Source organism: Tyto alba, unplaced genomic scaffold (genome assembly GCF_018691265.1).
Source record: "Tyto alba isolate M040663 unplaced genomic scaffold, T.alba_DEE_v4.0 Super-Scaffold_38, whole genome shotgun sequence".
Lineage (NCBI taxonomy): Eukaryota > Metazoa > Chordata > Aves > Strigiformes > Tytonidae > Tyto > Tyto alba.
The window spans coordinates 18,575,783-18,597,694 of record NW_024881313.1 but is presented as its reverse complement, the minus strand read 5'-3'; the positions used below and the strand labels follow the sequence as shown (position 1 = coordinate 18,597,694).

At 41.5% G+C, this 21,912-nt stretch overlaps 1 protein-coding gene across 3 annotated transcripts in view; it reads left to right on the top strand.

The window, feature by feature from the left end:
• The window catches only part of ITGA8 (integrin subunit alpha 8), a 118,149-nt gene extending 108,074 nt beyond the window's left edge, over positions 1-10,075 (top strand). Inside the window, exons 29-31 of one of the 3 annotated variants that reach the window (XR_006166226.1) lie at positions 2,421-2,543; positions 3,809-4,392; positions 8,023-10,075. Coding sequence is in view for 2 of the 3 variants with exons in the window: in XM_032991667.2 (XP_032847558.2) it covers positions 2,421-2,543; positions 3,809-3,895 (210 nt within the window). In the remaining variant the exon portion in view is untranslated. Of the gene's footprint in view, positions 1-2,420; positions 2,544-3,808; positions 7,990-8,022 lie in introns of those variants that run through there. The other 2 variants (XM_042802087.1, XM_032991667.2) reach the window with 2 other exon arrangements.
• Positions 10,076-21,912: the final 11,837 nt, after the last annotated feature.

Genomic DNA, 21,912 nt, shown 5'->3' with positions numbered 1-21,912 from the left:
CCCTGGCCACATGAGCCTTTTACCTGCATTCATCTTTTTCCTTAACTGGCTTTTCTCTGGGAGGAATCTCCTCAGACAGTTCAGATGACCTTTTTCTCATTTTCTCTGCCCTTGCATTTTAATGCCAAATACAGTACCACTATGAGACACAAGGAAAGCCATTCAAAAACATTTTGTCCTTACTAAATGAGCACTGCTTTTGCTGAATCTAATGATACAGAGAGCATATGAAGTTCCGCAGTTGTTAAGAAGCAACCCAAAGAGAAGTCTGGGGAAGGAATGGTTTCCCTGCAGTGGCAGAATCACTTGATATCTGCTGGGACCCAGGGGTAGGATTTCATGGGGTTTTTTTACTAATTCTGTTTGCCTTGAAATAATTTTTTCTTGCTTTAATTTGCTAACATATTTATTCTTTGTATATGTGATCTTTTCGAAGTCTTTTAGAGTAATAATTATTTACAGCTGCACTAGAGAAGTATATTAGCTGGATGTGTTTGCTAAGTCAACAATGGTATGACCAGCACTGCAAGCACTTAATCTTCAGGGTACAGGTCAATGTTAAAGTGCTAACCTCAGAAGGACTGGGCAGTGTCACAGAATTTTCCATGTAACCCTCAGTGTAAGCTTTGGTAGAAGGCAAGTGTTACCCCACATAGAAAGTTTGTCCCTAATTTCAACTATGATCTGTGTCCCATAACAGCAAGGGATACTATACAAAATATATACATCACTAGACCTCACCAGACTGCCGTCTTTCTAAGTACCATGTCAGAGTAGGGGACAGTTGGTTGCACAGATGAAGAACTAAGCAGAAAGGACTATTCCAAAGTATCTTCCAATTAAGCATGACAGTAGCTGGGAGACAGATGTGCTGGTGCTTGCGGAATGAAAAGTCTAGGAAAGTATGCTGATGGTGAGAAAGAGAGAGGGGAAAGGGCTAGATGTTGCAGATGGCTGAAATTTGCTGTCTTTAACGGGAGAAGTGAGAAACACAGAAATTGAATTAATTTTGAACTGGATTACAGAGTTGTGTCCAGTCTTCAAACTTAGGATGCTGTTCCATGAATGGACAAATTAGCATTGTGGTAAATTTCAGGTGCATCAACCAGTGAGTTAATAACAAAAAAAAAAAAAAAAAAAAAAAAAACAAGTAGAAAGAGAATTTTCAATGAGTTCAGATCGAGGACTGGGCAATAGCCAAGAAACTTATTAAGAAGAGTAGATTTCCTAGCTGTACCTGAAGCACTGAAGAGGAAGATCATTTGAGAGTTTGTGTAATCAGTTTGCTTTGCAAATCGATTTCATCTTGTCAAGAAGAAAATAACTTCCATCTGTCACATACTTATCCTGTTTAAGGGAGACTAGGAGTAAATAATAGAGGTCCAACAGAAAACCCCAGAGATAAATAAATTCCTAGACTAACAAAGAGGAAGGTTTGACAAAATAAACTAAAACTGAAGGGACATAATTGTGGCTGAGCAGCTAAGGAAAGCTCAAAGTCATTCCTTCCCACTTGGGAGCAGCAGGAAGAGAGCAAATATTCAATGAGATTGATGAAGAGCCTTCCGAGCAGACTCTAAGAACGTAGAATAAATTTGGTACAATATATGGAAGGGAGAGTGAGTAGGAGGTTACTTACGTGGATGGCCCCAGAAGAAGAAATACAGAAGGGTTATTATTACTCTTTGTCAAGATGAAGGTCTAAAGAGAGGTTTGCCAAGTCAATTAAAACCTTTGATAACTCATATTATACACACCTGCTGCTTTCTAGAGCATCAGACAATGAGAGTATTTCGTGCTTATTTCCCATTTAGGTAACAGTCCATATGCTTGGCTTCTTTTATGGAGCATAACATCATATTGTGCATTAGGCTTTATCACAAGGACAAGGCACTCTGCTTGAGTTTCATTTTTGGACTGCTTGGCTGAAACACAAGTAATGGAAATAAAGTGTATACTGGTGTGTCAGCAAAAATTAAATTAAGAATAATGTAGTTGGTATCTATTGTGGTTTGAATTAAGAGATTGAGCTGAAGTCAACCATTGTTTCAGAACAATTCAGCGTAAGTCAGCTATACTGGCCTAGGCTGTACCAGCATACATGTAGTAAAACTTTGCTCCTTGAATCTTGAAGCATCTGCGCAGAAGGGTATTTTTTGCTACTCTGTTCAGTGAAAATGATTCCTATGTCTGATACGACAAGACTTTTGTATAAGTGTGAATCCCATTTCTAATAATTATCATGAACAAGTGGAAAAGAAATCGCAGTAAATGAAGCCAACACGGAAGAATTCCAAGCAACATGTATTTCTAATCTGCAAAATGCTACTGAAGTGAATGCTTATAACCTCTGTATTCTACTGTCAGATTTGCTTTACTTGCTTAATTTTTGTTCATTTAATGTATTCTTTTCATTTCAGATCAGAACATCTGTCATTTGGTCCACTCCAAATGTCTCCTTCGTAATCCCCTTATGGGTTATAATACTAGCAATACTTCTTGGACTACTGGTACTAGCTATGTTGACCCTAGCTTTATGGAAGGTATGTTGCATTATTACTGTTACTGTTGCCTTAAAAAAATCCTGAAAGATACTAACAGATAGGAAAAAGAGAGGCTGGAATTCTGTGACCTTTAACAGTTTGGAGCAAAAGCAACAACACACATGTGTCTTTTTTGTTTTGGCATTTCTGACATGCTAGTGTCACTGACCTTTATCCAGGGAACTCATTTTTAAAGTCCTCCTTTATTATTAAAGTCTGGTTATAAATGGGCATACAGAGTTTGGTTCTGTTTCCAAGACCTATGATCCTCTTTTTCAGGATGTTTAGGTTCAAAAAGAAGTGACTCCAACTTTGTTTTCTCTGAATACTTTGGGAATTTCCAGTTTTTGTCAGCATGTAACAACACTCCTATCTTTGAGAATTAATTTTTAGAGGATTTCCTTTTATATTAGTGTGTCATACCTTCTGTTCTTAAAGTTTTCTAGCTCTGTGCTGGTTGTTACACTCCCTTCACAAGTTTTAAGAAAAGTTACTGGAAACTGCTGTGTTACAGGGAGCCAAAATAGCTTTCGGTCATCCTCTCAGTTCCAATTAAAATAAAATAAAATAATTTATTAAGTTAGGATATGGCTCGTCTGCCTTTAGCTTTCTAAATGTTATGGGTTAGATGTCCAGCCTATGCTCACTTTTCAGATTCATCTTATCAGTAAACACCAACAGCAAAAAGCTATGTCTAAAATGTGGGAGGGTGAGAGGAACTACCTTTTGGTAATACTCTCCTTTGACCTCCTGTGAAGCCTGCATAACTTTCAACCTTTTACCAAAGGTAACTTTGAGGCAGTTAGAGTTAGGTGAGAGGAATTTCATCTTTAGTGATCTTTAGTCTAGGTCACAGCACTGTCCTGTGCATATTTCCCAACATATATTCCACCATTATTATTATTACTATTTGTCAATCTAACTATCTTTCCTGAAAGAGTGCCTTGCTGAACTGAAATTAGCAGTTTTCTCATTAGAATCAGTCAGTATCCACACTGAGATCAACTTTACATTTCCTGCAAAGACATCTTTCATATCATTTGAATTTTTAAAGCTATACTTCGGAACTCAATGCCTTGCACCTAAAACTATCATTTTTCACAGGGAAAAATCTGAATAGAAATAAAAAAGCTTCACAGTCCATCGGCCTGCCATAGATTGTGTCTGACCTTTCAGGTGGACTGAGCGAAGAATCAAACTGCAGCTGAATCTTCCTGTGGTTGTCTTGCCATGACACCTTTGTTTCTGTTGATTGTTTCCTGCAGTGTGGCTTCTTTGACAGAGCTAGACCTCCTCAAGATGACATGGCTGACAGGGAACAACTGACAAATAACAAGACTACTGATGCATAGAGGAAGAGAGTGACAGTTCAAGCCAGAATCCTGCCTGAGACTAGAAACACGATAAGGATTAAATGAAGGATTCCTTCCACCAGTCTTCCTTTGTATCTGCAAGTGACATAGTGTCGTAACCTGATCTATGCAATGTTCCGAGAACATGCCACATGATGGCCACCCTTGCCAAAGAAATCAGCTTTATCACTGCCTTACAAACATACTCAACCACTGAACAGAATGTTTATCCCATATTCCAGTCAGTCTACATTTCAGCAGATGCTTTTGAACACGTGGTATACTGAGATGCTTCCAGAACAAGCCCAAATCCCTCAAGGAGAGAACGCCTGCATTGCTGTATTGTCTAGAAGGTGGACCAGGCCAAAACTTTTGAATGCTACTGTATCGTGCAGAATACCTTTGACAACTCCCTAAGAATAAGAACTTTTATGAAATAATGGCTCAGGGAGACAAGCAATATATCAGTACTGTGAAAGTACTTCTGAAAAGCAAAGGTAGTCTATAAAGGACTTTATAGATGGGGCACATTTATTTATTTTTCCACCTTTTCAGGATAAGTATGTGATATAAGCATCAACTTAGATTTTGAGAGAAGAAAGTAAACAAATAGAAATCATGTACTTGCCTTGCATGTAAATAGAGAAGTAAACCCATTGCACACACAAAACGCATCTTTCTTGGCTACAAGGTTTTGCAAAGCAGAAGATTTATGCAACATTTTACAAGATGAGACAGATGATAAATAAGTAGATATTGTATCTCTTTCAACCCAGAGCTGGCAGTATCACACTCAGATAACTGAATCTATGCACAATATAGCACAGGGGATGAGTTACCCTCTGCTTGCATCACTGATGGCTGACACCTATACAGCTGACACAGGATACAGTCATTTGTGAAACACAGATTTAAATTATCACAGCCGCACTGGTGATATTGAGAAGGCTTGGGAGTTTGGGGCTAGAGTAAACTTTCTTTGCCATTGCCCTGTTATTTTGTTGAAATGGCCTCTTGAAATGGAATGGCTACTGCCATTGTGTCTTCTGTTTAATTTGTGTAGTAGACCATAGCACTGTTCACCTTAAACAAACCTTTGCCTTGTTTTTTTTTACTTTATTTTATAGTCTGTAAGCTGGCAGCTTATTTGAAGTGTTGATTTCAACAAGGTTCAGGGCTGGATATAATTATTTCTTAAGCAAAGTCTCGCAGGAAAGGTGGGCAGGATTTGTATTTATGCAGAAAAACAGGATGCCAGCCAGGCAAGCACGAACAAAAAGAAGGAAAGATATTTTGATGTAAAGAGTAAAAATATACATTTAGGATTTTGTTTTTTCTGAGTCAAGGATTCTGAAGAAGAGAGGCTTCCTTCTTTCTCTTCTATCAGCAAATGGTCCTTATCTCAGCAGGGGCTCTAAGCTCTGATCTGTGCAAATTTGTGCCTGAAAGCTTGAGTCTTCCAGTGCTGCCTGTGAGTGTGAAATTAGCTATACTGTGTAAACTTCAGGAGGGATTGTTCATTTTCTGAAACACAAACCATACTTTCCTTCTCCTGAGCTCCTTTTCTTTACAATCCATCTCAGCTTTTTAATCAGGAAATGACCTCATCCATTCTGCCACTTGGCTCCTTTTAGATAACTCCTTTCCACTTCCTAAGGCTTCAGGACAGAACTAGCCGTGAGACATTGTCCCTTCTGTCAGTCTGACAGGATAGTTAACAGTTTTACCATTTCTTGTGCACAGACTGACCTGTGAAATCCAGGCAGGAGGTAGGAAACCTGAGAAGGTGTGTTTCACCTTCATATCTAAGGCAAATTTGCAAGAGCTTTACGGAGTCTTTAGCTTATCAGATGCAGTGTGCCCATGAGACGTAATGAGAGGAGGAGACGCATCCCTCAGAAAATGGAGGTGCTTCTGAGGATGGAGAGGTCTGACCCCTTCCTGGTCCCCAAGAAAACCATTAACAGACCCCTTCCCCCCAGATGGGTTTGAGCTGACATCTTGTAGATTAGAGAGATCGGCTGATAAGTACCACCACAAAGCAAGCACGTCCAATATTTATGCACCTCTGTATCCCATACATTAAAATCATCCTCCCATGAAAAAGACAATGAGATTCTAGCTTCTGTAAATACTGAATTGTGTGTAGCAGCTTCTGAAATATGATCATCTAGCTCATTACAGTCACATCCACACAACTATGATGAAGTAGCACCATAAGGAGATACTGAACATAGGACTTTTGTACGTGCAATACTTTATATTACTTGTATACTGAAGCATGTTTACACTGGCATTTGTGGTTGTTTTTTAAACTTCTGAATATACTGATTGATGATTACAATAAAGAAAAAAAAATAGGAAAAAAAAAACAAACCCAAACACAGCTCTGTTCAGTATTTGTTGCAGTGTGTTTTCAATCCTGCATTGCTCTGAGGATAGGGCTAGGTGACCTAATAAGATCTTTGCAGTTGTAACATCTATGGTTCACTTTTGAGCAATTACTCTCCATTTTAATGATGGGCAAAACATGTTCAGATACTAAATTTAAACCAAAAAGAACCTCAGTGACTGCTGGGCCTGGCTGGAATCCATTGGCTGCAGCTGTGTAATGTCACTGGAAACCAAGTTAGAGGCACATGATCTGACAAACAGTTACTTTAAGCAATACTTTGTTTTATATTTCTACATCCTTGTAGATTAAACTTCCCCCATGGAAATGTCTGGAGCCGTGTGCTGTCAAGGACTGTAGTCTTTGGTCCCAGCATTTGTGGATAGCTTTGGCTGCAAATTGCAAACAGCTTTGTGAAGAACATTTCTGGGTTTCAGTGCTTGCCAAGAGTGTTTATCCCCTGGGGAGATTGTATCCTGGACGTGGACACTAGCAGGCAGCTGACATAATCCTTCCCCCCAGTATATTAGTAATGTGCTGCACGATAACCTCTGCCACATCCCTACATGGCTGAACTTTTGTTTCAGTGATGTCAGCCTTGTAATGAGTTACCAAATGCAGCTTTCTGTAAAAGTAATTCAGCCTTACACTTCCAAATGTATGCGGTGAGCTGCAAATTGCTGGGGATACAGGAGTAGTCCGGAGAGCAGAAAAAACAGGAGGTTACTTTATAAATTAAAGCCTTTTAAAACTTTATTGTTATGACCACCACAGTGATCTAGTAAACAGAGACACATTCATCTTTTATTTCACATGCTTCTTGCTAAGTTTGAAAAAATCTGTCCAGTTATTTCACCCAGGCAGCAGACTTTTTAAGAGTATCAAGTGTCAAGTGACATTTTCTGTTTTATGAGAATTTCAGAATTTACATGACGTGGACCAGTACATTTGAATATGTTGTCACTTACAGATTTAATCTTTAAAGGTATTTAGCAAATACAATTTTCATTTAACCACCAGGTTGTTCACAAGAATTCTTTCTTGTCACCACTCTGTAACTCATTAACAATGTTGTCTGTCTTCTCCAACTTTTTTGCCCTGACAACTTTTACAGGTTTCCCACACTAGACATCTCTTAGAAATGGCACTGATTTTCTCTACCTTTTAGCTGTGATATTTTCATCCCTTAGCAAGAAGGATCTATCTTTAGGAATGGCATACTAACTAAAATGCCTTTTGGGAACCAACAAAACATGTAGAGATACACAGGGGAAAGAAAGTCCCAACTGGCTATGGCCTATGGTATTCCACTACATTGTAGCAAACTTTTTTTAATGAAATACCGTCTGACACACTGCATTTAGGAATTGTTTATGAGTGAGTTTTTTATTTCTGATTGTTGGCAAAGATCCATATTAAAATGTGTAATGGTAGTGCCTCTTGACAATAAAAAGTCTTGAATTTAGCTTATGCAGGTGCCATAGATGTGACATAGCAGGAATGCTTTTAATATTGAAGGACTGTTCTTGTTTTGCCTGTATGTTGTATTTGAGGGGCACTTAACAATTCAAGATGCTACCCTACTGTACACAGTGATTTTTAGAAAAGAAGAATGGAAGTAATTGTTCAACTCACTTTTCAGATGGTTTCATGTGTTTTCATTGTGTTGCTCTATTTAACTGATTTAACTGATTTAACCACATTTCATTTGTTTGTGCATTGTTCTTTGTTTCAGTAATGGTTTGTAAATCGGACTTCAGCAACTCTTCCCAAAACTGGACTGCGTCAGGCAGTACTGCTTTTCCAGAAGCAAGCTCAGGATAACAGCAGCAGAGCAGAATTCAGGATGCTATGTGAAATGGTCAGTGCATTGCAGGGGCTAGCTTACTTTTCAGCAGTTTACCCAAATTCATATTCAGAGTCATATTAACAAAACATCAACCTTAGATTCCAATTTCTACTGTCAAGGAGGGCCAGGGTGTGCCCTCTTTTATCATCACTGTAAAGACCAAATACCAAGCAATCCTCACAGCAAAGCTGGGATGGGGAGGGCACATTTTATACCTCTGTATGACAAATGAAAGGCAACCAAATCAAGTGTATGGCAAAAGCACAAAAAATGTCTGTCTCCTGGTGCTCTCCTGGTCATTTTCCCAGCAAAAGCAATCTGCCCATTTATCACATTACACCAGCAGCACCAGAAAATAATCTCTGAAGTTGCAAAAAGTTTCCATGAATCTCATATCCTTTGCAGAAATTTTAAATTTTGAAGTATATATTTGAAGAGGGCTCAGCTCTTCAAATAGCCTTACCGATTCTTTTTTTTGTTGGTTTTTAATATTTTAGGAGAAGTTAGGTCAGCGTAGTAAAAGCTGAAAAATAAAATACATTTAAACTAACGGTGACGTCTCACAGGAGACCCAGGCTTAGATCTGGACTTACCTTTACAATTTTTAGGCACAGAGGAGGCATCAGGAGGTATCTCAGGTGTCTGCTGAGACTTGCTATGGCTTTGTTATAACAAACACTCCCATGCCAACTAATGTGAAAAACAGATTTTCTTTTTAAAGATCCAACAGTCTGTCATCCTCTGCTATATGCCCTGTAAATGAGAACAGGCAGAAGAGCATGGGTTTAATGGTAAGCACCATTAAACTAGGCGGTAGGATGAGACATTCACAGTTTGACTCAGTGCACCAGAAAGAACCTTTCATGTGGAGAAGGACAAAGACTGAATTTTCTCAGTGCCTAAAATTAGGAAGGATTTGTTTTTCTAGAGGAGAACATGACACCACGGAAGCCCTGCCCTTCAAGCATAACAGGTACAAGCATAAACACAAGGTAGCTGGGCACAAGGGACTTAAGCAGTTAAGGAGGCTGCGGGATACTATGTGAACTATAGATTACTTAGAGGGAAGGGTTAGGAGGCACTAGAGGAAAAATAAAACCTTTAAACACATAGATATTATGACAGAGTAGATCAGGAACAACAAGAAGGTTGGTTAGCAAGATGGATGAATTGGAAATAAGGCTCTGCTACAGCAGATGAGATGTGACCCCAGAAGATAAGAAGACTAATGATCTACTACAGTGATTTTTTTTTTCCACAATGACCAACTGATTCATTGCTCATGCAAAGCTTGAGGAAGACCATTTCCCTAGTAATTAGATAACGAAAGGAAAAAATATCTCTGCAGCTGTTACAGGACTACTGAGTTATCTGTGAATCCCTCTCATTCTTAAATGAAGGGCTGTATTCACTTCATTGACTTTGAGAGAAGGAAGGAGATGGCAAAGACATGAGATTTGAATTTGTTCCAGCGTCTGCTAAGAGCTTCTGGCCTCACTGCTGTTTCAAATGACTGTTCAGTATTTGCTGAGGCTGTATGACATCTTTCATTGTAGTAGTACAGACTATGCTATCCAAAGGTAATAGACATTTTTTTTAAACCAGTGAAAACTAAATCTTTTGTGGAAACTTCCTGTCTATGCCTAGCTTACCCTGGAGACCTGAGGAGTAAATGGGAGTTTAAATGGGACTTTTTTTTTCAAGTGTTGTTACACACATTAAGAAACTTCTCTATATATGTAGAGAGCTTCAGTCATTATCTACAGTTTTAAGTAGTACTGAAGTAATTCTTTGCTAACAGATGAAGGAAACACAACTAAATCAGCAATGGAATTGAACAGAATTGATGTAGTGAAGATGACAGTGATCCTATTTCAGTTTGGCTGTAATTAATGTTTAGCTTGATATTTTTTAAGTTTACTATTTCTTTAATTCTAGATTTAATATATTATAGTACTAATAAAGCACTTAGACATTACTAACAGTGATATTTGTGTTTAATGTGACAAGATAGTTGTTAACAGATAGGTGAGGCAGGAACACAGCGAGGGGAAAGGACCGTGTTCTTCCCTTGGTTGTGCTGCTCCAACCACAGCTGCAGTTGCCCGGGAAGCCTCCACACTCTGCAACCAGCAGTTACTCTGACAAGAGGGGGAAATCCTGACATCGTAACAGTTCTCAGTCCTTCAAACATATTACCATTGCCTCTAAGATTTCTGGAGTATCTTACTGTGCTCTGTTGGGTGCTCCTTGCTTAATATTACGTGCACCACTGGCTCCTCCACACTCAACTGGTTTGGATAGCAGAGAATCAATGTCATCCCCTTTCCATCTGCTTCTTGTTTAAAAAGCTGAGGATATCTCCTATCTCATGAATATGTCTGCAACTTGTCAGTAATTCCCGTGTGATTGATGAGAATATATTCTACTTGATTTTAGTCTCCACCATGCTTTTCTAATGCCCATATATACACAAAAAGTCAGTCTTACAGTATCTATTACAAATTATTTCACTAAGCAAACAGCCAAGTCTTTGTTCTGTAATTTAGTAGAACAAAGTAAGCCTGAACCTGACCCTCCAGCCTTTTTAAGCAACCAACATCTGTGTGAAGCCAATAGGTTTCCAAAACATTGACTCACTGCAATGTCTTTAAGAGGAAATCTCCTTGCAAAACATATTGTGGAGTCTTCAGCATCATCGCTGCAGTTTAGTATGCTGTGTCAAGCATATACTGATCTTATGCAGATCATGTTTAGCTAGTTTTATTATCTCAAAAATGCTTTTTTTCTGGAGAGTGGGAATGAAGTGCAGGAAAAAATGTGAGTTGTCTTTTTCAAGCACACTCAGAAAGAGCTGGTGAGCTTTTAACTACCACCCCCTCAGTTAGCCCCTCAAAGGGACCTCCTAAGCAGTTCTGCAGGAGCAGGGGGGGTGGCAGCAAGGGTTGTGAGCACCACCAAGGAGAAGCAGTGCCTGGAAAGGTGCGGATTGGCTCCAGTGCATGGCATTGCCCCAGGCCTGGCATGAGGAGGTTCTTCCTTGGCTGCCGGAGCACCGAGGGGTTCTGTGCTTGACCTCCCCGTTTCCTCCCTGCACTCTCTTCCTCCCAGCCTGTGTGCCCTCTCTCCTTCCTGCAGGCCAGTGGCTTGCCCACCCTCTGGCCACCTCGCAGCTCCTCCCTGGGCTTCCAGCTGTAAATCCCCCCAGGCCTCCCCATACTGCAGCAGCAGCAGCTCCCCAGCTCTCTCCCACTACTCCTGACTTTTCCAGTTGTTTCCTGGCCCTGGGATGTGATGGACCTCTAAAGGCTGGTCTCACCCCATGGCTACCCCCCTCACCTCCTCCCCAGGGAGGCTTGGGCTCCGCCTCTGTTAGAGCGGGTGGAGCAGCCATGTAATTCTCACAGGGCTGCTGAGTGGTTACATGAACAGCTTGCAACAGCCACATCATCACAGATACCCAAGTGCACACTGGGGACAGCACCCCCCAGTTCACTCATATCCTGCTGTTTCACACACACATACACCTTCTTGACAATAAACCATCTCTCTGGTCTTCTCTTGTTGTTCCATGTAATGTCTCTTGTCCTGTTTTTCTTCCTGGGCTCATCCTCCATGTCCCAGAACAATGTCCTGGCCTGTTCCTTGCAGACTGCCCCTCAAATCAACCTCTTCCAGTGACCTTGCCCTGGCTGAGCTCTGCCTGTTCTCTTGGCTGCTAAGGCAGGCTGATCTCCAAAACTGCCCATGTAATGTGTACCCTGGAGCTTTATTAACAGCTTCCCTACCACCACCTCAGGCCCTACATCTTCCTCTGGGATGGCCGCTGTTGCCAGTGTACATCAGGAACATGGGAGAGAAGGGATGGCCTTGTGCTTGGGTGCTGGGCTGAACTTGGGAAAACGCTGTCATTTGTTGGCTTGGCCACAAACTTCATGTAATTTCAGGCAAACCACTTCATCCCTCATGGCCTCATCTGCAGCAGGGCCACCAAAGAACAATGCCAGTTACATCTTGCAGATAATAAACTCTTCAGGTCGAAACCAGGTCTCTCCTATTTCTCTAAGGCTGAAGCAAACTTACAATGCTGTATTAATGCTGAATAACATCAGCCTCTGGGGAGCAGTTACTGCAAGTTCAAGTGCCTGTATTGGAGAAGAATGTGACTGCTTCCTTTCTTTCCCCACAGACCCACGAAACCATATAGGGTCATTTTTCAGCTGATTATGCCTGCTTTATTAGGGGCACCAGTTGTAACTGGTGAAATAAAACCAAACTGATGAGGAAAGTAGTTGTGGATACTGTGATGTAAACTATTTATTCATCCCAGGCCTGTTGAAAAAGCCTGCTTACTCCATTATCATCAATCCAGTCACATAAAAAGCTACTGAAATGTCATACAAATAATAGTTTTCCAAGCTGTTGTGTAGAATAATTCAGGTGGGAAGAACTATTAATATCAAAAACTTCTCATTTCAACTTCGGATCCATGGACACCAAGGGGATCAGGCTTGCTTTTCTTTTGAACATAGAATTACCTAGGAATTACATGTAATTTCCAGAGCTTCTCAACAAATTACTCTGGAGCTTTTCAGCAACAAGTTAGAAATGTAGAGCCTTGCCTTTGCTCTACTGCACACCAGAGCGTTGCCTTTTTTGTCTCTGTAAATGAAGAGATGCACAGACCAAAATGGGAGTACAGATACACAAACCACCATGAGTCAGATCATCAAAGCGGATTTTGAGGAAGGGAAATGAGTGTCCCTGCTGGGGGCACCCAGGCTGGGGTGTTGACTCATACAAGTAGTGGTTGAAGGTGAAGTGACTGGGGCGCTGAATCCCTGGGTGTCCTCTGAAAAATCAGACCAGCCTGAAGCTGAGTAGTCAGAAACATTGCAACATTTGAAAATCTTGGTCCAGGCACGGCCTTTTGTTAAACCCAGCAGGATCACCTCATGTGGGCATCCCGAGCTGCTGTGAAACCACCGTGAGCAGAAGAGGATGGCATCAGAGCCTCTGTGTCAACATCACGTTTCCTTGGTTTGGCTGGCTTGTGTCACAGATGTAAAGATGATGTTTAAAGCTTTTGTGAAAACTGTCTTCTCAGCATACTGACAATGATGTGTACAGCTTAAAAACACTGATAGGAGAATCAGTCTCTTAATTTTCCCTCCAGGTCCTGAATTCTTGCTACCAGAGATAGCAGGCACCAGAAGGCGAACAACTCAAATGCTGGTGATCTAAGTAGAAACGAAGCACTTTTCTGAACTACCTACTGTCTTAACTGCTCCGTTTAACTGTTAAGTGCTTCCACCAGGGGCTGTGGGGGAAGTGCAGAATTTGGGTGTTGGCATGCCTGTACTATGTGCTAAGCACAGAGCAAATTTGTGGCACAGAAAGCCTGCACTTCAAATATAAAATATGGAGCAGCAGATGGATATAATAAAATGGGAACCATACGGAAACAATGACACAATTATGAACAGCATAATAATCAACGGTCACAGCACACCAGGGCCATGAGCAGACTTCCTATTCTGGATTCCTAAATTGGGCATCTCAATACCTAAATAGAAGTCATCTGGCCCATGAAGGCAATCCAGAGCATCTCTCCTAGTTACTCCAATGCCTTATACAGCCCATGGAAGGGACAGCTGCGGGTTTGTTCTCCAGCAACTCCCTCGAGCCCATCCAGCAACACTCGAGTCTGGTGCCAAGGAAGAAACAGCAGGTGCTGACTTGGGCTTTCTCCCTGCCTCGCTGAGGGCTGAGGCACTAGATGCCACCAGGATTGTGTTGTCCTGAGGCCACGATTTCAGAATAGTGCTGGTGTGCAAGGCGGGAGGAGGCGAGCAGCCAGAGTCTGAGCCCAGGAGCTCATCTCAGCCCTGCATTGCCTGCTCTGCTCTTGGCTGTGCTGCGGCTCACAGCAGCCCACGGTGCAGCGGGACCACAGAGCTGCAGGGAGAGGGAGTGGGACGATCTGGCTGTAGTCAACTGAATGGTCCGATCTTCTAGGACTGGAAAGTTACGGCCTGTGCTCATAGGAGTGAGCAGTTTGCATCTTTTGTATTACAAAATGCACAAGCAGAGCCAAAGCATGGGCTTTTACCCACCCGAGAATGGTCCTCTCTCACTGAGTGCCAGAAGGACACTCACTGGTACTAATGTCATGGGAGGGATGAAGTACATGTCTCTTCCCAGACATGTCCATCACCCAGTTATGCTCTACTCCTGAGAAATAAACAGTTATTTAGATCCTGACAGGCTGAATAAAATCTAGCATTCCCTTTCTCTGCTTTGTGGTTGAGTGCAGTAGCCAAGAGGCTGTTACACGTGCAGTGTCCCTTTCCCCTTTGGTCCTTTCTTGAGCCTGTCAGTGTGCAGCACAGACTGAGCGGGCTCAGTGCCTTTGAGGCTCCCACAGACTTTAAGTTACTCTGCACCAGTTACAAAAACTCTGGCAATGAAGTGCTCATGGTGATATACTTCTGAGTATGTGCAGTAAAGCGTGAGCTTCTAGAGAAAGCAGCAGAAGAAGCACTGTTAAGGTTGGATACCTCCATGGGCTGGCAGCCCCAACTAGCATGTGGTATAAATTGCTCTGCTGAACTAAGGCTCCTAAATTTCTCTTACATCAGCCTTAGGTTTGCTAACAGTCAGTCTAAATGTGGTCCCTTGTCGATAACAACTGAACTTGAAGAAGCCTGGAATTCCAACTATTTTGTTTAAGTTTCCTAGTGAATGTCTTGGAAAGTTTACAGCCTTGCCATGTTCTGCTAATCACTTATGCATTTAACTTGCCAGATGCTCAAAAGTTCACCATTTTCATGTTTCTTTCCTGAACATACTGGCCAAAATTTTTCCAATCTGATTGCTCAAAACAAACACCGGTATTAGTACATAGGCACCTAAATCAATATCTTTCTCTGCCACACTCTGAGCCTCCCATCTCTGAAAATCATCCAATCCTAGATATCTACATATAGCTTTAGGGACCTAACTTTTGGCAGTCAAATTTATGTTTATGATACTTTCACATGTTTTAATAAGAATCTAAACATAAACCAGGCCAAAGAAAAAGAAAGGGAGGGCAGGGAAGAAAGAAAAACAATCCTTTGTAGGATATCTATGTGTTGACATAAAATATGGAATAATCCCTTCTTATTGCATCTGTGTATGAAGATTTTTCTTTCAAATGTGAATTACTGAATCAGTAGTTCAGCCTGTCCTTGGAAGAGAACTACTGTATCTCACACGTACCAAAATGGCAGGCTCCACACTGAGATGTTTCACACTGGTATTTCAGGTGCCCGTTACACCTCAGCAGAAAGTCTTCACTTGATCCCATGTCCTAACTGCTATTCCTGGGCCTTCTCAAAAACGAAGTTTGTTGTCACCAATGAGTAAAGGTTTTCTTGTTTTCTGTTCTTACGCTATTGTCTTAGTGGTAACTATTCCTGGACAAGAGAATTAAACTTAGTGCGTCCACACCTTCTAAAGCTTCCTCTCAGGGCTCGTTTTACCAAAAGGGTGAAGGAGCAGCAGCCCAAGGGCAAAGATCAGCTCTGGGCATCAGGCCCACTCTGACAGCCTCAGGAGGGCTTCTGGGTGAAGAAAAAGTTAATGGTATGATGCCATAAAGGAGATGCCCAATGTTGATGGCAGCAGAAATTACTTGGTTCAACTATTTAATTTCAGTGGGGTTTGTTTTTAAATTTACGAATATGATAGGCTTCTCAACATACCTGCAACCTCAGGAAAAGCTAAATATCTGCCTGAAGGTCCCTTGACAAGCTGTGCTTTACCCCTATGTTCAGAGAAAATAAACCCACAGTTTTTCTTCCAGTAATGGGGGTGCGCAGCACAACAGTACATCAGCAGGGTCAATACAATGGAGTGGTAAAACACCATCCAAAAATTTTGAGACTGCTGCTGTGATTTCTCCATCTAGTAGACTAAAGAAAAAACCCAAAGTTCTTCTGGGGACTACACTTACACTTCCTTCTTGCAACCCCTCTCTCTGCTCACTTGGTTCTCTGGAGAATGGCACAGCTGTGAGAGTGCTTGGGCAGGTCCATCCACAGCTCCTCCAGGTGGAGAGCAGAGGCTGGTGATTTCAGACAAAAGACAGCATACCTCAGTCAGCACTTCAGCTTTTACCACATTGCTGTTACTCAACACAGGGCCAACACAGCACACCTGATTGTGGTCCCCTCACCATTGCCCTTAGTCGTAGTGTCAGATAGAGCTTTCAGCCCAGGGAACTAAAGGTGTTTTACTGTTTTGCTGGGCCTATACAGAGGTTTAGCTGTAGTGACCTCCAGCCATGAACAGTGGGAAGTGTTCTTCTTCAGAGACTGGAATAGCATGTGCCTATGCCCAAAACTTAAACTGAAATCCAAAATGATCACCATACTCTCACCAGGAGGACACTTAAAAAGTGTGAAAATGGAGTGCTTTCACTATGTACCTTCTTCCTGTTCCAGAGAGCATCTACAGAGAAGCATGAGAGCTGTGGAGCCGTCACAGCCTTGTACGTACATGTTTGCTGTGATCAAAACCTCCCAGGCAGGATGCATGCTGCACCTTCAGACTTCGATCTGGCCCACTGATTGCAACAGGATCTACAGAGGCCACAGAGCCTTTCTCAAGCCATAAATTGAGGTAAAGATTTCCCTTCCTGTGTATGCACCAGCACACACGTCCTCCTCTCCCATGCAGTGGTAGGCAAGAAGATGAATTGCACCTAGAGAGAGGCATCTGATGGAGTTTAGCACTTCCACGGCTTTGTGTGTGTGATGGCTCACTGGCTGTAGTCAGATGTTGTATAAAGCTTTCTTCATTCTTTACATTCAGTACTTCTCAGTTTGGTTTACACCCACCGAAAATCTTTTCCATGTTTTTCTTCCTTACAAGGAAAATAAACTTGTAAAGAGGGGGAAGTGAAGGGTTACATCTGGAGAGAGTTATGGCTGTGGCTCAAAGGAACAACTGGAATGTCTGTAATGCGGAAGTTCTTCCACACAGCCATTTTTCTCCTCTTCTTGGGAAGTACAGACACATGCTGCTGCTGTTCACAGAGCATGGCCTCAGTGCAAATTCCACTGAGGGACTGCAACAGCATCCCTGCAGAGAGCACGAGTGGTGATCTGCGTTGGTCCTACCCACTCAGCCTCATACACATCATCGGGAGCATCTCAGCATCAGAAACTTTACCTGTCTTGAAGCTAATTGTAAGAAGCCACAGCCACAATAGTAGCAGAAAAATTTATAATTGGCTAATTCTGATACTTTTTGGTATGTATTTCTGACAAGCTGATGCTTGCAGACCCCGCTGAAGTCAGTTGGCGTCAGGGGTGTTTGGCAGAGAAAAAGACCCTTTCTGTAGATGGTGACCTGGAGATCAGCAGTAGTGGGTCTGCCACAGCCTCACGGCTTCCTTCACCTGTTACAGACATTATGTTGGAGGGTGACATCTTCCACCTTCAGGCTCAACTCTGAATTCTGACGAGCATATGGGATGAAGAGACAGAAAAGGAAAATACTTTCATTTGGTGTAAATTAGTGATGTGAAGACTGGGGAAATATACATACAGAGGATCCAGCCTGCATCTCTTGCACGTCTAGGATATCTGTCTGACCACAGTTCTCAAGGGTTGGGGTTTTTTTGTTTGTTTCATGAAGGTGAATGATATGCAGTTTAAAACCACTTGCTTCTCAAGCTGATGCAGTTTGTCACTAAATATTTTTTAAACAAAAGCTTGGTTTCTGATCCTGAAATTCAAGTGTTTATCTGCATCTGGTTTTATTTTTAAATCCCACTTTAAAAAGAAGAAACTTGCCCAGATACTTAACTGCTTAAAAACAACCCAGTCTCTGAAAAGAAGGGTCAGTGTTTGAGGCCCTTTATATTTATTTAAGCAAAAGTCACAGAGTTATTTTAAAGGAATGTGGTCTCTGTAAAACCATTATCTCTGAATTTTTTTAATACAGTTTATAAGTTTGCTAGTTTATAAACAAACTGATTTTGGAATAATGAAAGTCAGAGAAGAGGAAAAAAAACAATCTATGAGACCATAACATCCACAGTAATAGATATTTTTTTTTTCCCATTCATAATGCCTGGAGTAATTGCAATATACAGTATCCTGCATACTGTTCTTGTTTGGCTTTTCCCACAAGCATGCCAGACGCAGAACAAAGTTCTGTGAAGAAATATTGACCTCTACTTGTTTTTAACAATGCCATTCAGTGGAGAATGGAAACTTCCCTTCCCCATTATGGATCTTTTTTTTTTGGTCTGGGATATTCTAGCTTCTATTTGCAGTCACATTTTCTTTCCTTTCTAAATTGTCTAACATAAAACAAGACTATTCCAAAGTGAAAGTACTGATTAAGAAAAGAATTTACTATTCACGTCAGTGTTTAGTGTATTTTTGGAAATAATTGTGAGCAGAACAGCTACCAGTAATTCAAATGAGCAACATCTGCAGTGCATCTAGCAACTGGATTTTCAAACATTTCCATGTGTGCTTGACTTGTTCCCGCACCATCTCCAGTAACTATTCCTGGTAGTTGTATGTGTCACCAGAAGGGATGTGGAGGAGCAATTGTGTTTAAAAATGGTGAAAAACAGTGTGGAAAAGCTAGGACAGAGACATGGAGATCTCCGTGCTCACTCCTAAAACAAACCCACTGACCCCAACATGACAGCTATGAAAGCACTGGCCTGACAGTCCATTGTCATGAAACTAAAGACGATTCTGTGCCTCAGATTTTGCTATTCTTCATGCTTGAGTGCTTATCCACATCTCCTCAGCATCCAATTAGGTGGGAATTAACTACACACTAGTTAAATTCATCTGACAGATATTCTGATTAGATGATTTTCCAGCTATTTAGCAGTCGTCACTGTTGAAAGTCCATGTCTCATTTGCAGTCCAAATTTGTTTAACTTCAGCACACAATTGCTTCATCTTCTTACACTTCTCCTTTGGATGGGGAATTTATCAATATCAATATTTTATATATGTTACTATTATAGCAATGCTTATGTTTCCTATGGGATTATTGATAAAAACTTTAAATAACATGGGAATAAAACTGAAATCCTCCTAGAAATACACTTTCTCAGTGATGATGCTCTATTGCCAATGTTCTCCTGCTTCCAAATTATATTTTGACATATCAGCAAGTATAATAATGTTAATATATATTGTCTATTTCATTGGTAATCCACTCAGTGTGGGCCACGCTGATTCTGATTGAAGCTACTTTGCAATCAAAGTATCCCACAATATGAAATGTTTTAAAGAAGTCTGTCTTTCATCAGTGCTGCAGCTTTTATCAAATAAATTTGTAGTCTCACTTTTAAGATACAGATAGACAAGTACAGATTTCCCATCAGTTCACACTGACTGGCAAAAAAATCTGTTACCTCCACTGCACTATCAACATACTAATGAGCTCCTTAGCAGCAAGCTTAGAAGCCAGATCCATTAGACACACAGAACACAGGGTTACTCAGGAAACTATAAGACTTACTCTAAATGGCAATGTTTCATGGCAGCCTCCTTATGAGGGACTAATTTAACCCTAAGAGTTAATGCAGGATCTTTTATTGACCTACTGAAGTGACATCCAGCAAGCAAGGGACAAATCATTAATATTTAAAACATTAAATAATGTTTTACCCACACCAAGAAAATGTGTACCACTGCCAGTGATGGGTTTTAGTCAGTCCCAATGACAAAGACAACCCTGTTTCCTTCTCTGGTAGAAGATAGGTTCCTGTGTCCAAATCAGTCATTTCTGGGCCCTGGGTCTGTAGGTGTCTTCTCTACTTTAAAGTGTGTTTAGCTGGGAAAAGCATTGTTCTGAAACCAGTGCTGAGTGTGTTGCAAGGAGCGTAATTCAGAGAAGTGGTGTGTGGTGCAGGCAGAGCAGGAAAAGCATGTGAGCGTCTGTGCCACAAAAATTTAATTCTGGACTTGTTAATAAACTGTAGAACAGAATTCCTGATTGGAGGCACCAATTTCAATGGTAATGCTCAGCTATAGAAGACTCAGGAGCACTGAAGCCCAAATTGCATCCCTTTGCCATCACAAAGTCACAGCTGCTACCAAAACCTCCCTTCTTCTCTCCAGATGGAGGGTGATGAGGGGTGGGAAGGAGGAGGGGGCTTGTGTCTTTGTGGATAACTTGGCTGGGGTAGGAGAACAGCAGCTGTGAGCCCTTCAGCTCTTCTCAAGTCTTCCACAGCTTTCTTAATGAACAAGGAAAGGAGAAACTGGAAGCTGGAAGTTGATGAGCATTCTAGATTACCTCATTTCTGGCTTCCTCATGTTAGAAACACACAAAAGATAGCCGGAGACATGATGCCTCTGTATGACATTTCTGTTGTAAATGTGTTAAGAGTTATAACTATGTGTGCAGATATACTAAAACTTAAAATGGGTGCAATTTTATTTAAACCGTTTGGCCTTTACTCCTACAATGGAGAGCAGTCATGGTATTATTTGCATGACAAGAATAAAATAAATCTTGCATGCAGCACAGGTTTGAGGGGAAAAGGAGAAGGACTTTATATATAACCATGCACTAAGGATCCTGATTTGGCAGGGCTTCCATTGTTTTTTCTTTAGGAAATGTTTCTTACCAAGATGGCTATCTGGGATCTTTCTCATCTTTTCTGTTCCTTAGGGTTTCTCCTTAAAGAAAGTTTTAAAAATCTATATATAATCACAATTTTTACTCTTTACCTTTTCAGACTCAGAGGTGCCCTAGGCTCCATGTTCCCCAACACAGGCTGCCAGGCAGCTGGAGGGAAAACTGCTTCTTTATAAACTGAAGCACTTGTTTCATCCCTTCTTTACTCCCTTGTCCAGTAATTCAGATTAATTCTGGATTGAGAACATAATTTAGAGCATTTATTGCTTTCCCTCGGGCCAGAGGGCATATATTTTTTAAAGGAAAATCTTCACAAATAACACTTTGCTTAAATAAGTGTGCTGCAGAAGCTGAATTGTTGTGAGCCTTTTTCACCCAGGCGTCCTGCAAATGAACAGCCTCATGGAAAGGGCTTCATCACCAGGGCATGAAGCCAGGACAGCCGTTGAGGTGTTTTACACAGGTAACGTTGGTGGGATGGTTTTCTCAGGTGCAGCACACAAACACAGCCGCTCGGCTGCCTGCGTATCCAAGGCAGTCCTACTAATCCCTGTTAACCCCCCCCATACCCTGCCCCACACCACTCGGGGTGTGCCGGAATGCCACAGTCGTGTGCAGTATCAGACACCTCGCAGTAAGCGAGCTGGGTTTGCAGTGCAGGGGGGTGCATGGGGCACCCCACCTCTGAGACCTCCCTGCCCTGGCAGCTGAAACACCAGCCCAGCAGTGCTGACTCGCCGTGCTGCTAGAGCTGCTCCTTCCCCTTCACTCCCACTAACAAACATCACACTGATATAAATGACAAACGCGTTGAGGGGAATGAGATTAGATAAGGAATAAGGAAGAGGGAGGAGGCAAAAGAGAAATACACTCCTTCTGCTGACATGTCATCACAGGAACATCTGCATTATGTCTGGGTATGCTAATGATCTCCTCTCTGAAACCCCACTGCAAGACAATTAGGGCTGATAAATCACAAGGGGGGTTTTTTAGTTTTGAGATCCCAGATGCTATGGTGGAAAAAAGGGGGTAAAAAGAATGGACACTTTATCTTACCTTAAATCTGCAGAGAGTACTGACACAAAAACCATAACTTTAAAAAGA